General features: G+C 39.0%; 1 protein-coding gene across 3 annotated transcripts in view; it reads left to right on the top strand.

Moving 5' to 3' along the window:
* Positions 1–2407: 2407 nt before the first annotated feature.
* Positions 2408–19405, top strand: part of Uap1 (UDP-N-acetylglucosamine pyrophosphorylase 1) — a 34741-nt gene continuing 17743 nt past the window's right edge. For 2 of the 3 annotated variants that reach the window (XM_005398271.2, XM_005398270.2), the window contains exons 1-3: positions 2408–2505; positions 7772–8108; positions 17250–17454. In XM_005398271.2, the coding sequence (XP_005398328.2) occupies positions 2410–2505; positions 7772–8108; positions 17250–17454 (638 nt within the window). In that variant the 5' untranslated portion in view covers positions 2408–2409. The remainder of the gene's footprint in view (positions 2506–7771; positions 8109–17249; positions 17455–19405) is intronic. The other variant, XM_005398269.2, reaches the window with a different exon arrangement.

Genomic DNA, 19405 nt, shown 5'->3' with positions numbered 1-19405 from the left:
GGTTAAACAAATCATTGTGTCCTCAATGCATTCTAATCAAAGAATTTCTTCTCCACACTTTTAGGTTATAATTAGGTTTGAGAGGTGGCCTTTGTGTATCGCCCCCAGCATCTCACATATTGTAGATGCACAAAGAACTCTTTAAACTTTCTAATGCAAAACGCTATAAACAATTGCATAAATTTTAAGAGGGCGTGGAACACACCAAGTAAAAGTAAAAACATTTGACTTTTACAGGATATATTCGTCATTTCACATTATTTTGAAACACACCCTGAACTACAGAACTTAGTATGGGAGGAGTGTTAAAGCTAAATCAGTATAATCTCCTGAGAGAATGAAGTGCTCATGTTCTAGGAAATGGCCAACAAGAAAGTTAAAATGTCAACCCTCCCACCTCCCATTTGTCTGCAGTGTCTTTATTTATTTATTTATTTTGGTTTTTTGAGACAAGGTCTCAGTATGTAGTTCAGCCTGGCCGTGAACTCACTATGTATCCCAGGCTGGTCTTGAACTATAGTGATCCTCTACCTCAGCCTCCAGAGTGCTGGGATTACAGCCCTGAGCTTTGTAGTGTCAAACAGTGATCTCATGAATGTTCAGGCCTTGCCTTGAACCCAGCCTTGAGCCGAGCCTGACTCTTCTGATGCCCCACATATTCTGCTAGGAAATAAAGTAGGGATTTTAGAAATTCAGTGGACTAGCTTGAGCCACTACACTCAGGACAATGGAAGGAACACTTCTCTCTAATGTTGCCTCCCCAGTACCAGCTCTGTGCAGACTCCGTGCTCTTCGTTTAAGCCTCATTATTTTCAACTGAAAGTTTGTGAATCAGAGGGAATAATTTCCTAATTTAATTCCTGGCCCAAGGAGGCAGTGCTGCGACTATAAACAGCACTGCTGTTGAGATTTACAGCTTTCAGGGGACGTGGCATTCTGACTGGGTATCAGAAAGCAAACAGCTCTGTTGACCATCATACCCTTCCTTAATTCTTTTCTTCTGGAATTGTGTACTTTGTGGGTTAAGCTTTTGTGTTAGGTAAATTTTAAAAATTCCTGAAAGCTGGAAAATATATTTATCAAGTGAAAAAATACTTGTTAATTTGTAAATTACACCTCTTGCTAAGTTATAAATTTATAAGACAAACTGATACGAAAGCCCTCAAGAAAAACATGCGAGAACAAGTGAACACTGTAATAGGAAGCCTACCTAGCATCTTGGTAATTTATAAATTACACCTTTCGCTGTTATAAATTTCTAAAACAAAATGATACCATAGTCTAAAAAACACGCAAGAAGAGTTAGGAAAGCACTGAAAAAGAAAAACTAAAGCATGACGCCTGCCTTCGAGAGACAAGAGAAGAAAGGCACCTCAGTGCCTGGATTTTTGTGCTAAGTGCTATGTTAAGTCGAGGTATTTCTGTGTGAATTCTTCATACTGGAATAAAAAAAAAAAACCAGCAAAATACAACACAAACTTAAGAGTAAACACGGCTTCTGTGGCATAGTGTGGAATGTATAATCTCCTGGTTGTGTAACCGGACTGTTAAACATTGGCCCTGGCGGTCAGAGACACTAGGCTGGCCACTCTCACTGGCTCGCTCACCGCTGCCTCCCTCAGGTTACGTAACACCTTCGCTCGCATTGCCTCTTTCCTTCGGGCAAAAAGAAAGCGGCCCAGCCTCACCCGCTGGCACTCAGAAACCACCTGAGAGGAAATCTGAGCCCCGTATCTGGAGAACGAAGTCGGTGCAAGGGCGCACACGACCAGCCTCGCATCTCTTCGCCCATTCCCTCACAGACCTGCCCTGGGTAGCGGGCACGCCCACCCCGCTCCCGCTACTACGTGAAGGGCGGTGCCACTCGCGCGCCTGGCTCCGGGCCGTCCCATTGGGTCAGAGAATGAGTGACGCGCGGAGGTCCCGCCCCGCCGCCAGCGCCCCGGGCGCTGACGTGTCGCGACAGTCGGCTTCCGCTCCTCCCTGCACGGTATCCACTCAGCGCGGCGAGAGGGGCGGGGAAGCCGGGGCTGGCGCTGCCCTCGGCCCCGCTCCCGGCCCGCCCCGCCGCCCCGGCCCCCCGGATGAGGGTATATATTCCCGGCGGGCTCGGGACGCCAATGAGTGGCCTGCCCGAGGGAGCCGGAGCCAGAGCAGAACGTGGAGCTGGAGCTGGAGCCGGAGCCGGAGCCGCGTGGAGCTGCAGTCGCGCCCAGGGAGGTAGGGGCTCTCAGTGAGGGGCGGCGGGCCGCCGCACACACGCCACGCCGCGCGCGCGGACGTTGACACGCCTCGCACGTCGCACTTCGGATGGACGGCGTATCCCTGCGGCGGAACCCGCACCCCCGCGCCGCGTCCCGGGCGACGCGGCTGAGAGTGTGCGGGCTGCGCAGCTGGTGGGGTCGGGGGATGGGACGAGGGTGTCCCGGAGGGCGGAGGACTTGGGGAGAGGAGGGTTGGGGCGCTGCCCTGAGTCAGAGGTTTGTCAAGGCAATGGGAGTACGGGTGAGTCTTCAGCGGGACGAGGGTAGGAGCCCTGAGGGTCTCAGTTCAGGGCCTTGGGGACAGTTGCCAAGTTAGGGAGGCCACCCTCCAATGAGAAACTGTCAGGTAGGAGCGAGTATCTTGGATGAATGAGAAAAAGATTTAAGAGCTCTGACAGGGAGGGCGGGAGATGCCTGTGCAGGACTCTACCGGTAGACCAAACCTACTTACCTGCGTGCCCCCCACCCCCTTTTTAAAAAAGTTACAGTAGTGGGAGAGAATTGGAATTTCTGGATTTCTCCTCACTTGGCCAGGCAGAAGGGTGGGATTGTAAAGCTGAGGGCGTGCATGTGCTGAACAGATGGCTCCTTGAAGATATGATCAAGTTTGCCCTGATGCTGTACGTGGTGAAATTTTTTGTTTTGTTTTTGTCTTTTTGAGACAGGGTCTCGCTCTGCAGTTCAGGCTGACGTTGAGCTCACTTTGTAGCCCAGGCTGGTCTCGAACTCCAAAGATCCTCCCGCCTCAGTCTCCCGAGTGCTGGGATTACAGGTTTACAGGCGTGTGCCACCACGCCCAGACTGTTTATTTGTGTATGGTTCATAAAATCTTGAAATCAGGTGGTAGTGATCGTGATAATATGTGTGTATCACGTAGTGCCAAAGTTTAAGGACTTTGAGGTGAGCTGCACGGGGTGTGGACCATGGGTTTGCAGGAAATGGAAAGCAGTTGTTACTTAGTTGGCTCACTTAGCTGGGGCTAAAAAAGATTTCATACGCTGTGCTGTCAGTCAGTCAGTAGTTGTGGCTTAGCCTCGGTACTATTTTTTCAAAAACTAGTCTAACAGGTCTACTTAACCGTTTTAAGGGCATACATAGGGCAGTACCGGTAGAGATTAGGACACAGAGGAAACCAGATGACATGAAGGGGGAAACACTGGATTTCTTTAATTCTGGTATTTAAATTATAATAGAGGTATATTTGATAATAGTGGATTATTCTCAAGTTTGTCATTTGTCTAAGTGCAGTGTATTAGGCGATGGGCATGTTTCAAATCTTATTACAATTTTTAGAGCTGATTTTCAATTTTTGGTTGTCAAAAATATGCATCTTTTCACTCTTACTGCTGCACAGCATCACACACACATGTACCTCTTACCAGCAATAGAAAATACATTACTGTACTTATGAGGTGGAAATAGATCTATCTACTTCAAGTAAACATAGATAAATTATGCTTTTCTGAAACTCAACTCTGGTTCTCGTGTTGAACATTACGTGTAAATGAGCACAAGTGAGCTGGTCAGTTTTTGGATTGCCAATGTTCTGAGCCCAGTTATCAAATTTGAACTTACGTGTTGTCTTTATTTACCTGGATCCGTTTTTTTAATCTTCTGAAGGTGGATGAGTATCTGACTCTTTAAGAAAAAATCTTAAAAAGATTTAGAACTTAAAATGTTAACAGTGTTTATACATGCTTTTTATTAGGCAGAGTCTTTTCCATCCTTGACTCTAACAAAGATATGTGAAAAAGTTCAATGGTCTCTTCATGAGATAATATATGCATAAGGAAGTGAAATGATTCACATAGCATCAGTTGTTGGTGAAGGGATCAAGAACTGGGACTCCATGGTTACTTATTTTTCTACTTAATCTCCCCACTACAATGTGCTCCTTCACATCTGGGCAAAACCAGAAGTATAAATGATACTCTGGAACTCATTCTTGGAAAACAGTTTACTGTCCATCTCAAGTGTCTTGCTTCATATGATGTGTTAAAGCAATAAAAGTATAGCATCATGACTCTTGGAATTTATGTAAGTCAATAGAAATACCTTTTAAGAGTGAGTGTCCAAGGCTTAGTCTCCTGACTTTTGTATCTACCTACACTGCTTAGGGGAGCTCATTCAAACTGTGACTTAATATGTATGCTGATGACTCTGAAAGTTTTACCATTAGCTCTGGTATTGCCTCTGAAATCTGAACTACTGTGTTTTGCTGTCTTATCAGCATTTCTATGTGATGTCTAAAAGCCATATCAAACTTAACATGACCAAAAACAAAGCATTGATTCTCTCCATTCTCTCACACACCCCTAAATTTGCTCCCATCTAGTGTTTACCTGTACTTAGTAAATGGCACCACTACTTAGAGTCATCTTTGCTGAATTCAAATCTGTTTGTCTTCATGTTCAATTTATTACCTAATCCCAAAGGTCCATTTTGTCACTGCTATCCCTCATCTAGTTTACAGTCGATGTGGTCTCCCTGCTTCCACTTTTGCCTTCATTATAGTATTCCTCCCACCTTGCCTCCTGCACACAACAGCAAATGATCCTTTTAAAACCTAAATCAGGGGCTGGGGGTTTAGCTCAGCGGCAAAAGCGCCTGCCTGGCAAGCGCAAAGTCGTGAGTTCGGTTCCCGGTACCAGAGAAAAACCAAAACCAAAAAAGAAAATAAATTAAAACCTAAATCAGACCATGATATTCATTCTCTGGTGGCCTCCTAAACCCAAAAGTCCTTACATTGATCCGGTCTCTGTTAAGTTTTCCAGCCTTCCTTCCATATGGTACCTTGGATAAATCATGTAACATTCTGAGCCTTTTTTTTCCTCATTGTATTCTACCTACATTAGCCTTATGTTGTTCCTTGAACACACCAAACACATTCCTGTCTTGGGGGCTACCCAGTATTTTACTTTGGCTTGTCCCTCTCTTCATTCACATGTATTTGCAAGTGTCAACTCTGTAGAGACCTTTCCTGACCACTCATCTGAAATTCTTATCATCTCCCCTGTTGCTCTTTAGTTCCTTTTCCCACTTTATTTTTTCATAGCTTTACCTCAGAGTACTATCTGACATTTTATGTATTTGTCTTCTACACTGGAATATGGACATGCACATTGTTGCTTTCTTCATTATGTGTCCGTATCATGCAGATCAGTACCTGGTGGACAATAAATGTTTGTTAAATATTTTGGGCGATGGATCAATAATAGCACATGAAAGTAATTTTTCTTCTTAAATTTCCTACTAAGTATATTTGCACGTTATAAGAAAGCTTTTATGAGTAACCAGTTTGTGTAAGTGAGGAAGGTGTTTATGGACTCATAGGAAATACACTTCCATGCGATATATCAGTGTTTCAGTCAACCACAGATTTAATATAGTATGGTGGTCCCATAAATTATCATGGAGCTCAAAAATTCCATTGCCTGCTGACATTGTTGTCCTTGTGATGTTGTGGCCTCACACATTGCTCACACTTTGTGGTGATGCTGGTATGAACAAATCTGCTGTGCAAGTTCAATAAAAGAACAGTACATACATTTACGTGCAGAACATACAACTTGATGACAACAAATTATTTCTGGTAACTTTTTAATGTGTGATTATCGAGGTTTATCTAAGTATGCACACTTAAATGTTTGTAAAGTGATGAAATCACACGTTTCTCAGAAAGTATCCTTGTTGCCAAGTAATGCACCACGAAACTAGCATTGATAAACTTTCAGCTGCTCATATTCTGACCTTACTTGTGGAATACATTTACTTTCTGGAACCATTTTTCATACTGTTCCCATGGAGTGGATTTTCTTTTCTTATAGCCTTGGCAAATTTCTTTGCATTCTCCAATACCTGACTCAAATAGTAGTTCTCATGTTCAGAAGGCTGTGATTCAGTTCTCTGGAGGGCAAATTTCAATTTCATAATGGTAGCTGATAGCATTTACAGAGGATTTTCTTTATGCCAGGCACTGTTTTAAATGTTTTCGTCATACTAACTTATACGTGCTTTTACCTTAGAGGTAAGTACTGATTTTAGTCCCATTTTACAGATGAGAAAAATTGAAGTACAGGAAGATTAAGTTGCTCAAGATCACAAGCTTAGAATGTGGTAGAGGTCAGATCCTATCTAGTCTGACTCCAGACTCCACTGCTAGTTCTCTTTAGTGACCCCTCTGCTTTTGTGAGAGCTGTATTGTGGAAGAGCATAGACATTAGAGTCAGTTAGATCTGAGTTAAAATTCCTGTTTTTCTACCTACTGGTTATGTAGCCTTAGGCAAATGACCTAATCTCTTTGACCCTCATTTTCTCATTGATTTTTAAGGGTTAAGTTATGTCTCTGAAGCTAGCCTCTGAATGCCACTCTCCATTCTGTAGTGCTTAGTCCTCAGCGTCATTAGGTTTGCTGGTTTCTTGATCTTATCTGTATCGTTTCCTCAACCTTTTGAGGCACAGCTAGATTGTGAACTCCTTCTAGCCGACGCCTGTCTGTTGTTACATTTATCTGTATTAGGTGAGTAAATATTTCATTCTTTTTAGCATTGTGTATTTTAACATTTTGCTGTACGATCACAGAATACTTTAAAAAAAACAATGTCTTACTCATTGTTATGTGTGCACTGCCTGTCTCTTTAATCAAGGTCCAAGTTCTTAGTGATTAGAGATTATGGACTTTATTACTTCTCTGTAAGTTGCCATTGTTATAAATAGTATTTTTCATGATTATAGGTGATCCTGTACTCCTGAATATTACTGTATTCTGAAAATAACAAGAGTTTTTTTTTTTTTTTTCGTTAGAGATAAAAGAACAGTTGAAATGCTAAGTGATAGCTTAGTGGTCAGAGGAATAGTATATAGGCAGTAAATGTGGAATCAGATGGCCTGGGTTTGTGTCCTACTCTACCAAATGGCCAGGTTGCTTAGCCTCTCTGTTCCTCAGTATCCTCATTTTAAAGTAGTGATAGCAAATAGTACATGTGTCAGAGAGTCATTGCAAATTAAATGAGACCACATGAGTAAAGTTCTTCATGTAATGCTTGGTATAGATGGCTAACGATTATTTTAAAAATCTGATTTCTTAGAAGAATGACAGATGTGCAGAAGTTAATTCAGGCTGGCCTTCAACTCACCATGATCTTCCTAACTCAGCCTTTGGAGTGCCAGAATCATAGGCGTGAGCCACCATGCTTGGCTATAAATTAATTTCTTAACATCAGTTTTTTCAGTGTAGTCATACAAACTTTAAGGGTGGGGATCCATTCAGGGAAATGTACTGTTTAGCTGTTTCATCATTTGGAAGTGTCACATAGTGTGCTTACACAAACTAAGATGGCTATGATGTCAGTAGGCAGTACAATCATATGAGACCACTGTCATCCGTGCAGTCTGTTGTTGACGAAAATGTCGTTACGTGTTTCATAATTGTACTTAATTTAGTAAGAAAACCCCTGCAATTTTGGAGGTTAGACTTTGGCCTGATATTAATTACTTTTCTCTTTTAGGTTCACAGGTTCAAAAATCACACTCCTGCTTTCACAAAGCTTGGCCGCCCAAGCACGATGAATGTTAATGACCTCAGGCTCAGGTTGTCCAAAGCTGGGCAAGAGCATCTGCTACAGTTCTGGAATGAGCTGGAAGAAGCCCACCAGGTGGAACTTTATGCAGAGCTCCAGGATATGAACTTTGAGGAGCTGAATTTCTTTTTCCAAAAGGCTGTTGAAGGATTCAACCAGGCTTCTCACCAAGACAAAGTAGATGCACGAATGAAACCTGTCCCTCGAGAGGTATTGGGCAGTGCCACTAGGGATCAAGATCAGCTCCAGGCCTGGGAAAGTGAAGGTACTGAGCGTGTGCCTATTTTTTTATAAAATGTATTAAGAGGTACACTAAAATTCTTAAAATAACCAGATCACATAACTAACATTTTGATTCTAGCACTACCTATAAACCAGGTGACCCAACAGAGTGACAAATTGTCTTGCAAGATAGTGTCTACCCTTGCTGCCCCTTACATTCATTCAGTTTTCATTTTTGATGCCTGATTCAAGGCTTATCTCAGTTTAGTCTTAATTTGCCTCCAGTCTCTTTTCCTTCTCTATTTCTGTATTTATGGATTGTTTTTTTGAAATTGCCAAACAGAAGTTAAATGTTTCAATTTTAAATGTTGGCTTCTTCTGAAAACCTGGCCCAGCCTGGCCCTGTCCATCTTGTTTGCTTTCATTTATACCCCCATTCCTGCTGCCACACCATTGAATCATTTTATTTGAGCTGAACCAAATAATTCACCGTTCCCTAAACACTGTTATAGGCCTTTCCTGCTTTGCTCATGTTTCTCTTCAGCTTGTCTGACCTTCACCCTCTCTCTGCCTTGCTGCATCACCTTCTGAGTTCATCTCTTAGGTTTCTTCAGTGTTGTGGCTTTTTCCCTTGGGGAGTTTACACTTACTATTTATGGTTCACCACACCTGTTCCCCTGGTGTTTGCTTCATAATGTTTTCTTCAGTGTCCCAAGTTAGGGTTATACTTTTTGAGACAGAGTCTCCCTTCGTAGTTCAGGCTGGCCTTGAACTCATTATATAGCACTGGGTAATGTGCAATTTTATTCTCCTGCTTCAGCCTTCCAAGTGCTAGAATTACAGATGTGCGCCACTATGCCCACCACAAATTAGAATTAGTTGTTTATTCTTACATTTCATTCTGCCTTATTTCACTATATATTTGTCTTCCTCATTTCACTATAAACTACTGAAGAAAACCTATGTCTTACTTGTCTATGTATGTCAAGTAGCATTTAGAAGAGTATAGTTGTAAGTTAATCAGTAATGTTTATTAAATTGATCCAAAACTTTTTATTCTAAAGCATATCATAGAATCTGTCCTCATAACTACACTAATTTGCACTTTTGATTATGGCAAAAATAGCTCAATTGTGGCTTTTTGGTGGAGTTGAGAGATACATTGTTTTATTATAATCTATTACTCTGTCAGTAAAAGGTTCACTAAATACGGTAGCCAAGGCCCTTCAGTGTTTGTGCGTGTTCCCTGTCATATCCTATCCTCATATCTGCACTGTAAGTGAGCAACTTGAACTCAGATTTTTTGTCCTTTTTAAGACAGAGTTTTGCAGAAACTAATATCAAAAGAACAGAAATAGCTTATGACCTAATCAAAATTTATTTTTGCTTACATTACTACCCAGTGCTTGGTTATATACAGTACCTACTTCCTTTTATGATGTGAAATAATGTTACAGGTACAATATATATATTTGTTATTGTACCATGGTTATTTTTATTTTGTTTTTTACTCTTTGACATCATACCTCTCACTCCTAAAAAAAATGATGCCTGGTATTATTAACCTTCTGATGTCCCACACCTCTCTCACTCCTTACAAAAAAACAAAACAAAAACTGCCATTATTAGCCTTCTAATGCCCCTCTGTTTCTCTAGGCTCACAAATTTACTGATTTTCAAACTGTTCCAAAGAGCAATAGGGCTTTCACTGCTAGAGAAGCTGTTTTATAGAGGGAGGGAAGCAGATGCTTACTAGGAGGTCTCTGACCCCTATCTTCCTACTGGAAGAATAGCACTACTTTTTCTGTTTTTTGTATTTAATCTTTAGATGACCTTTTAAAGGGTTTGGAGATTATAATGCAGTTTGAAAATAACTGGATGTTCCCCAAGAAGGTGCCTTTCAGGGGCTTGGGAATATAGCTCATAGGCAGAGTGCATGCATACCTAGCATGTGGGAGGCTCTGGGTTCAACCCCAGCACTGCTTAAATAAAATAAAATAAAAAGGTGATTTTTCAGATGTAAAATGCTTGTTAGTGGATAAATTTGCTTCTTAAATAGACTAGGCTTCAGTCACTAAAATGTGACTTACAGGTAAATCCTTACAATTTTTTTTTTTTTTTGGACAGAGTCTCATCAATGTAGTTCAGACCAGCCTTGAACTCTATGTAGCTCAGGCTGGCCTTGAATTTGAGGGGATCCTCCTGCATCAGCTTCCTAAGTGCTGTGATTATAGGCATGGACCACCATGCTCAACTAAGATAAATCCTCATGAATGGAGAGTTTTGGTGATATCATTAGTCTTACTGACTTCAGATTCACTAATCCATCCCTGTTTCCCTGGGTTTAGAAAGACTACTGCTGTAGTTGAAAAGCCATAGAGACCTCTTCATACTCTTTAATATCCTAGCTGCCTGCATTTCTCCTTGGAATTTGAAGAGGATAGAGTCTTAGTACTAACTTTCTCTCTCTTTAAGGAGGAGAGATTTATTTTGCTTAACATCTGTTAACTCTTAGCTGGGTATGGTGGGTCACACCTGTAATCCTAGCACTAAGGAGGCTGAGGCAGGAGGATCACAGTGAGTGCAAGGCCATCCTAGGCTATATAGTGAGACTCTGTCTCAACAAACAAAGAAAATACTAGAAAAAAACCAAGTATTAACTCTTACAGAAAGTCAAAACTTTGACTTTGTGTACTGACCAAAAGCAATAATCAAGACATCCTATGATTTTTATCTTTTTTCAATTAAACTCTAATCCAGAACTGTTAAAACCAAATATAGTATGAGAAGGTGGAAAGCAAACTTCCTTTTGGCTTGGTCTCAAGGGAACAATATTTATTTATAGGGGTGGAGAAGGAGACTTCATAATGTCATATCCTTTTCACTTAGCCGGAAACTACCTTGCACTTGTGTATTCCTAACAGCAGCTTCAGTGATTCATCAAAAGGAAGAGATTACTGTTGTAAAGATTATGGCATTATATTTCAGGGAGTGGGAAGATCCTGGTAATTGTAATAAGGACAGTTATTTTCAGGATCAGGGAAATAAAAGCATGCACAGTAATTTCAAAATATCTGGTGGTTGTTAAGATGAAAATAGACATTTTAAATATAGGGTAGAAAATTCCTTGTTTCTGAAGGATGAATAAATAATTGAGCTTCTTGTAGAAGAGAGATTTCTTTAAGTAATTTTTGAAGTGTTCTGGCCAGGTATAAACAGTAAAATGTAAAGAAGCAACTGGAAAATCTGTTTTACAAAGCTTGAAAGAGAAAGAAGTATGATGAGGGTTATCCTAGTAAAGATATACCGGAGAAATATATTTGCTTAATAAAACCCTCATTCTTTATTAAAACAAACACATTCATATTTGAATACAAACTGCTATTATAATTTATATTATAAAAACTAATTACCATTCCATACTAGCTTTTTTTTGCCTCTGAGAGTTTTTTTAGTTTTCTTTATGATATGCCAATGTGGTAGAAAACTGAGTGAATCGTTTAAAAAAAACACATTTATAACATTAGTGCCTTTATGTTTTCTGAAACCTAGCACATTGATTCATTTTAAGATTAATATATGCATATTTTAGAGAGATTGGAAAATACTAAATTACAAAGCAGAAGATGGCAAAATTCTCTATTCTCGCAATCCAGAGATACTCACTCGTAATATTTTCTTACACACACAGATTGAGATTATGAATTTGTGTACAGTTTTTAGTCAGGAATTTTTTTTTTTTTTTTTATCTTTTTGAGACAGGGTCTTGCTGTGCAGTTCAGGCCGGCCATGAGCTCACTTTGTATCCCAGGCTGGTCTCGAAATCACAATGATCCTCCTGCCTCAGCCTCCCAAGTGCTGGGATTATAGGCGTGCACCACCACGCCCGGCTAGTCAGGAATTTATTATGAAAAACTCCAAGCATATTTTGGAACAAATTTTTATTTGATAAATATGGTATCACAAATTTCCATACATGCCACTTTGATTAGAGATTATTCCATTTTTGTTACTTGTGCCTCATTTATTCTGCTTTCTTTTTTTCTGTAGTGCAGCATTTTAAGGCAAATCCCAAACATGTTATTGTTACCCTGTTATTGTTAAGATTACATCTCTAAGCTGGGTTTGGTGGCACATGCCTGTAATCCCAGCACTCAGGAGGCTGAGGCAGGAGGATCATTGTGAGTTTGAGACCAGCCTGGGCTACAAAGTGAGCTCAAGGCCAGCCTGAACTGCATAGGGAGACCCAGTCTCAAAGATAGATTGCATCTCTAGATATCTGGCCTTTCAAAAACTAATCACAGGGCTGGGGACTTAGCTCAGTAGCACAGCGCCTGCCTGGCAAGCACGAGGTCCTGAGTTCGATTACAGGTACCGGGGGAAAAACAAAACAAAACAAAAAACTAATCACAATGCTATTATTATGCCAAATGACATCTATAATCCTTTCATGTCTAAAATGGATTCAAATAGAGATTTTCCTGATTCTTCTTTTTGTACTTATCATTTGAGCAAAACAGTTTCATCTTTAACACATGATTAAAAATGAAAGTTTTTAACTATTTTCTCAGACTAGCCTTTTCATATAGCTTTCCTTTATGTCTACTAGTTGAATAACCTGTTGATGCCACACTTCCTGGAATGCTGACAGTTTAAATGAAAGTTCTGACAGTGGTCTGCTTCAGAACCACCTGTGCTGCTCCTTTCCTTGTTTCGGCACATGTCCAAATGTACAGGAGGAACTAGTCCAAGCAGGAAGTTATCCAGGAAGCATTTGACTGCTCACAGGCCACTGTAAACTCTTCTTTTCATTTTTTTTGGTAAACGTTATCAGGAGAAGTGCTTAGAGGTCTCTTCTGTGGCAAAGCTATTAATTATTCTGTCCTAAAATGGAGATGAAAAGGATGATACAGGCTTTTCATATTTCTGCAGAAGTTTTAACATAGGAGAAATTGATGATTTCTCTGTCATGTGGGCTAAGTATGTTTATAATCAGCATTTTCAGGTAGGTACAGTAGTTCCCTTATAAAGCCTATGATATACAAAGATTAAAGAAATGTATCATTTCCATATTACCAAAAGCTTTATTGAATTTTATCGACCCACTTAATTTCAAGACATATTTTATCTGTCTTTATAAGACATCCTGATCTGTTACATATTTTTGAATGCTACATTTGGTTATAGTAACACAGCTAAACTGGATGATAATTGTACACACAATTTGATACATTCCTGAATTGCCACTGGCCTGCTTTTTTTCCTCTTGTTTATCTGTCTGCTCATAAGTGAGATGTACAAGCAGGAAGAAGTTAAAGCAGAAATGTTTTTATCACAGATGTAAATGGATTATGTTGTAACTCATTATAGTAGTTGTATGTAGATGGAGATGAGATGTAAACCCATATCTACCTGGAAGTGTATAGCTGGCAAGCATAATCTCGTTGCCACTTACAAGAAGTGGTGACCAGACAGGCTATCAAGTTTCAGTAAGGAGAATTGTAGAAAGTATAGCATGTAGGATTAGGCAACAAACACGTTACTTATTTGTGTGCTATTTTCCAAAGCTGTTTCTACCTCACCATGAGGCTTTATGGATTGTTATTTATTATTAATGTTCCATATGAAACAGAAAAAGAAATGAGGGCATGGTAAGCCACTGGTTAGCAAAGCATTAAAACTGAAAAAATTGGAAAATTTGAATGAAGCAGTAAGTAAGGGAACTGATCCAAGGAAGAAAAAAGTTTATGTAGGCGATGTTTTGGTAACCGGGAAGAACCTGTGTAAAGCACTGAGTTGTTGCTGGACAGCATCAGACGAGCAGGTACAGAAGCAGGGAGATGACTGTGGAGGTGCAGCTTTCGCCTTTTTCAGTTAAAGTAGCTGCAACTTTCTTTTGGACTGAATAAATTAAAAGAGGAAAGGCATATGCCCCATTAATGGTAAAACAACTTAAAACATGAGGCATATGAGATAATTATACAGCACAAAAAGAACAAAAACCTTTGTGTCTAAAATGTGTAGCTGAAACTTTTAAAAAAGATGTTCTGAAATACTCAACACCTTTGGTGATATCTTGGTGTCCAGATAGACTGCAGTTCTGTATCTGCAAGTGTAAAATAAGCAACATCTATTGTGCAGTAAAACCTGACCTGAACAGACATGAGACTGTTTTTGAATTGTATCCTATAGGAGGCTGTTTCAGATCTCCTTGGCATTTAATAATGCATAATATTTGCTATATGTATTAATACTATATATATATATATATATATATAATACGTATTTTTTAAACTTTGAAGAGTTTTGTACAGTGAAATAAATCCCAAAGGATTATGGATTTATACTTCACAATAATACTTTATAGGTCAAAAATAGCAGTCTTAAATTTGTTTCCTAGAAATCAGTTTCTGATAACTCAGGGAATAACCAACTGTAAAACAGTTTTAAAATTTGCCTTATGTAATTCCCTGCTTACTTCAGATTCCTTTGTAACAGTTAGTTTTTGTTGCATGGTGGTTTTGGGGTTTGCTTAAGGTGAACCCAGAATACTGTTAAAAATTTTAGTGTTTAGGGCTGGGGTTATAGCTCAGTGTTGAATGGTAGAGGACTTACCCAGCAGGTGTAAAACCTTGGGTTTGATTCCCAACACTGCAAAACAAAACAAAATACAAATGTTTGGCAAGTTTTGGAGACTGTTAGCTTTTCCTACTTCAATGGCTTTTCTGTGTGGGGTGTAATGTGGAAAGCAGTATAGCCTCTCACAAATTTGGTGGTAAAGGTGACAAACAGCAACAAAAAATTAGGAGGGAAGTTTACACGTTTAAAAGTTATGGTGCTGTAATATAACTGTTAAACAAATATTTCAGTGTGGTCTGAGACTGCTAGAGGTAGTATATTGTGTGGTTAATAACCCTGGACTCAGAATCTAATCTTAGTTTACATTTACTAGCATATTTCTCTAAAATGGAGAAAATTGTACCTACTTTGTATTCTCAAGTTATTTCATTTTATTTTTACACTCTGACAGGATATAATTAAATGGTATAGAGGTAACAGGGCAATTCTCACTCTATGCAAGATAGAAAGATAAAATTAAGTACTAGTTTTAGATTAAAGATGAAAATTATATATATGTATATATATAGTGTTTTAAAATTTTTTCAGTTGAAAAAAATACCTAAAATAGTTGCTTAATGATGACTTTGGACTGTGTGTGTACTAATGGAGAAAAATATAGAATCAGGACTGGAACAGCTTTAATATTACAATAGATTTAGTATTTAAGTTCTCCATTAAATTCAATAGTATTTAGTATTTAAGTATATTAAGTTGTACTAGCATGTTTAAGAAAGAATAATGTATAAAAATATATAAAACAAAGTTAGTAAATTGAATAAAACCACTTTATGTAAGGATTTTAAAGTAATAATAGTTATCCCTCAGTATATGTGAGGGTTTCATTCAAAGATCCTCACTGGATACCAAAATGCTCATGTTCCTTATATAAAATGGCATAATTTCATATCATTTACACATACTTTAGATGATTTCTAGGTTCTCTTAGTATCTAACACAGTATACATGATATATAAATTCTTGTAATATGTTGTTTAGGGAATAATGACAAGAAAAAATAGTTTGTACAAGTTTAGTAGAGACACAACTTAAGTTTTGACTATTTTTGACCCGTAGTTGATTGAATACATGAATGTGAATCTGTGGATATGCAGCACCAATTGTAATTGATAGTGGGCACTACTACCTTCTCTGGCTTGGTCTACAAGTCAGAGTGAAGAGTGGCGACGTTTGACAAAATTTCTAAGAATTTTAATGAAAGTATGAAAACTAGAAGAAAAGTCATCAACCATTGCTTTATTCTCACCTGACATTTTAAGTCTTTTTTGCTTGGCAGAGACCCAGTTCCCTATAGCCTGTTCCCCAAAGCTTCTGTGCCTTTGGTGCTGAGACTGTCCACTTCTGAGAGATCAGATGGGTCTTACAAATGGAATACTGCAAGATTTTGGGGTTACATTTTTAGGCCACACTGAGAGTATCTGTTTTTGAATAGCCTTTCTAGTTTCATTTGTTTGCCTGTGAATCTTGAACCTATCCTGAATTTATTTTGGTTAAAAAAATAACATTTTTTGAATCAAGCATTATGTTTGATTACTACTTGTGACTATTCGGCTGGTGAAAAATGATGGGTTCCAGACAGAAGAACAAAATCAGTAAAGAAAGCCTTTTAAGTCTCCTTATTCTTTTTAAAGTGTTGTAGAAGGCTTATTTTTTAAAAAAAATTTACAAATTTTATTTATTTCTTGGCAGTGCTAGGGATTAAACTTAGGTCTTGCACATGCTGAGGGAGGCACTCTGTTGCCGAGCTACACCCCAAGCCCAAATTTTACTAATGTGTAATTGCATGCAATAAAATACATAGTTTTGTTTTAAAATATGTATGCAACCGTATAGCTCAACTCCAGTCAAGACACAGATTATTTCATATTATACAAAGTGTCCTAAGGCCCTTTGTAGGTAACTACCCAAGCTCACTTGTTTGAGTTTCAGACCAGCTGTTTTGACTTCAGAGGCTGGGTTCTTAACCCTTGTACCATACTGCTTTCCTAACTGAAAATTCCTTTTCAGGATACGTACTTTGCCTAGTATATTCATATGCTTATTATTTCTTAAGGTTTTGTTTTTGTTTTTGTTTTTTCTTCTAGTACCAGGAATTGAACTCACGACTTTGCTCTTGCCAGGCAGGTGCTTTTGCCACTGAGCTAAATCCCCAGCCCCTCTTATGGACTGATTTATAAACATAGCATCATCATTCATCCTGAAACCTTAGTATCTTATATCCTATTGTATCTCTCTCTTAACTTATGACATCTAATAAGTTAATCAGTTTCTTGCAAAACCTTTATAATATCTCTTGGTCCTTGCCTCCTGGCATTACCAGAAAACATATCTTATTAGTTTATGAAAATATGTCATTCATTTTTTGGTGTTTGGCTGGGCTACCTTTGTTTTAGTAATAGAATATTTTTATTAAGATAGCATCCATGATTGTAGACACATTGTTCACTATGCTTTATGCAGACTAGGTAAGTCTTTGCTAATACTTTTGCATGTCTGGTTAATTATACGGATTTTGTGATACAAGTGTTTTCTTTTGCTTTTCTAGGACTTTTCCAGATTTCTCAGAACAAAGTAGCAGTTCTCCTTCTAGCTGGTGGGCAGGGAACAAGGCTTGGAGTTGCGTATCCAAAGGGGATGTATGATGTTGGTTTACCATCCCATAAGACACTTTTTCAGATTCAAGCGGAACGTATCATGAAGCTACAACTGTTAGCTGAAAAGTATTATGGCAACAAATGCATCATTCCGTGGTAAGATATGTTTCGTTGGAGTGTCTGAACATGTACTGTTTTATAATACTCAAAATTCATATAGAACTTATTTGTAAGCAGACCCATTTTCTGATACTGCTGATTTTGTTGGGAGATGTAGTTTTCTATATGCTAACAGTAATACATATTATAACTAGATAGATGACCTCTATGGCCTTAATGAGCAGTATGTACTCACTTTTTAAAAATATCTTTGAGTACCTTTAGAAGTATCTTTTAGTATTTTAGACGCTTAGTCTAAATTTCATATTGATTAATACTTTGTCTAGGTGTAGAATATTTTATTGAAAATCAGTTTCCTTCTGAACTTCAAGGCATTGCTCTGTTTCCAGCATTGTTGAGATGTCTAATGCCATTCTGATTCTTAGTCACTTTCTTTTCTTTCTTTGAAAAATTTAGGGTCTCTTCTGATCTTTAATACCTGATTTCATCATGACACAGTATGGGTGTATTTTCAGCCACTGCTGTGGGTACTCAGTGGGCTCTCAGTCTAGAACAGTGATGGCAAACCTTTTAGAGACCAGCTGCCCAAACAGTTCATGATGTCATTGCCAGGCGCTGCTACTCCTTTTCAAACATACACATGGCTCCTATGAGTGCTGTTTTTCAATGCTCAGCTGCTGGGGTGGTGTTGGACTGTCTTGGCTTGAGTGCCAACAGAGGATTCTGTGTGCCTGCTCCAGCACCCATGCCATCAGTTCGTCACCACTGGTGTAGAAACTATCAAGTACTAGGTTTTCCTCCCCTCCCTTCAGTGCTCCCACGCACATACCAGGTGAAAGCTGCATTGATTTCTCTTCCGTGCATTAAACTTGTATTCTTAGATTCTACTAGTGTGCTCTGTTCTTAGAGCCTCGGTGTTTGTATACTAGGCACTCAGAGATTACAGGAATCTGCTTTGCTTTTTAGAAGTGTTTGTGTTAGCCCCTTAATCACTTTCCCAGAGCAGCTTTGTAGATTAGCATGTTTTGAGGGGGAAACCAGCTGTGCATTTGACATTCCTCAGGTCCTTATCTTGTTATTTCAGTCCCATATGACCAACGAAAGCTCTGCCAGCTTCTCTTCTGCAGATTCCCCACCACTTGCCTGTGCCCAAAATTGGCAGATACCCTCAGGACAAGGCAGCTGGATGGCTTTAGTTTCCCTTTGAAAGGTTCTTTCTCTGGGTCCTTAGTTTGTGTTGTTTCTATAGCTCTCCGATGCTTTTATTTTTTTGTTTTTTTTTTTTTTTTTGGTTTTTCTCCGGTACCAGGAACCAAACTCATGACCTTGCGCTTGCCAGGCAGGCGCTTTTGCCGCTGAGCTAAATCCCCAGCCCCTCTCCGATGCTTTTAAAAACTTGTTTTTTTTGGTAATTTTTCCCACTTTTTTTGAGGACCAATTTTTCTCAGCTTTTCTAGCTCCTCTCAGCGATTGTACTGGCCTGCTATGAATTTTTTTACCTCCCATTGGATTCCTGTGGGGGGTTTGAAGGACATGTGTATTTTAAGTGGCCAACATCTTAAGTCCTGGCCCCCTACTATCATTTTGGATTTTTCTTTTCTTCCTCTTGTTTTGTTCTTGTCTTAGGCAGAGTAGTTGAGTCACCTTTTTTGTCATCTTCGGAATCCTGTTCAGAATACCCAGAATCATTTGTTAGATAAACATTGATGTAGTAGGAATCAGAAGTTTTACTCATTCATTCAACAAATACTGTTCGCACTTAAGTGCTGAGGATTAGCTGCCAGAAAGAGGAACCCCTGCTTATAGGTAATTTGTATTCCAGTTCAAAAACTACTGCCATTATCAATTGTTTTAGGTAGAATTTTTTTCTTTGCTATACTACCATAAACTGAACTTTTGTGACAACAATATGTATAATTGTAGTTTGAAGGTGACAGAACCTAGATTCCGTTGCAAATGTTAGTAAAAAGAACTACAAGAGATAATC

This window comes from Chinchilla lanigera, unplaced genomic scaffold (assembly GCF_000276665.1).
Source record: "Chinchilla lanigera isolate Chin_1 unplaced genomic scaffold, ChiLan1.0 scaffold00061, whole genome shotgun sequence".
NCBI lineage: Eukaryota > Metazoa > Chordata > Mammalia > Rodentia > Chinchillidae > Chinchilla > Chinchilla lanigera.
Note: the sequence above shows the minus strand (reverse complement) of the source record. Positions and strands in the feature narration are given on the sequence as shown.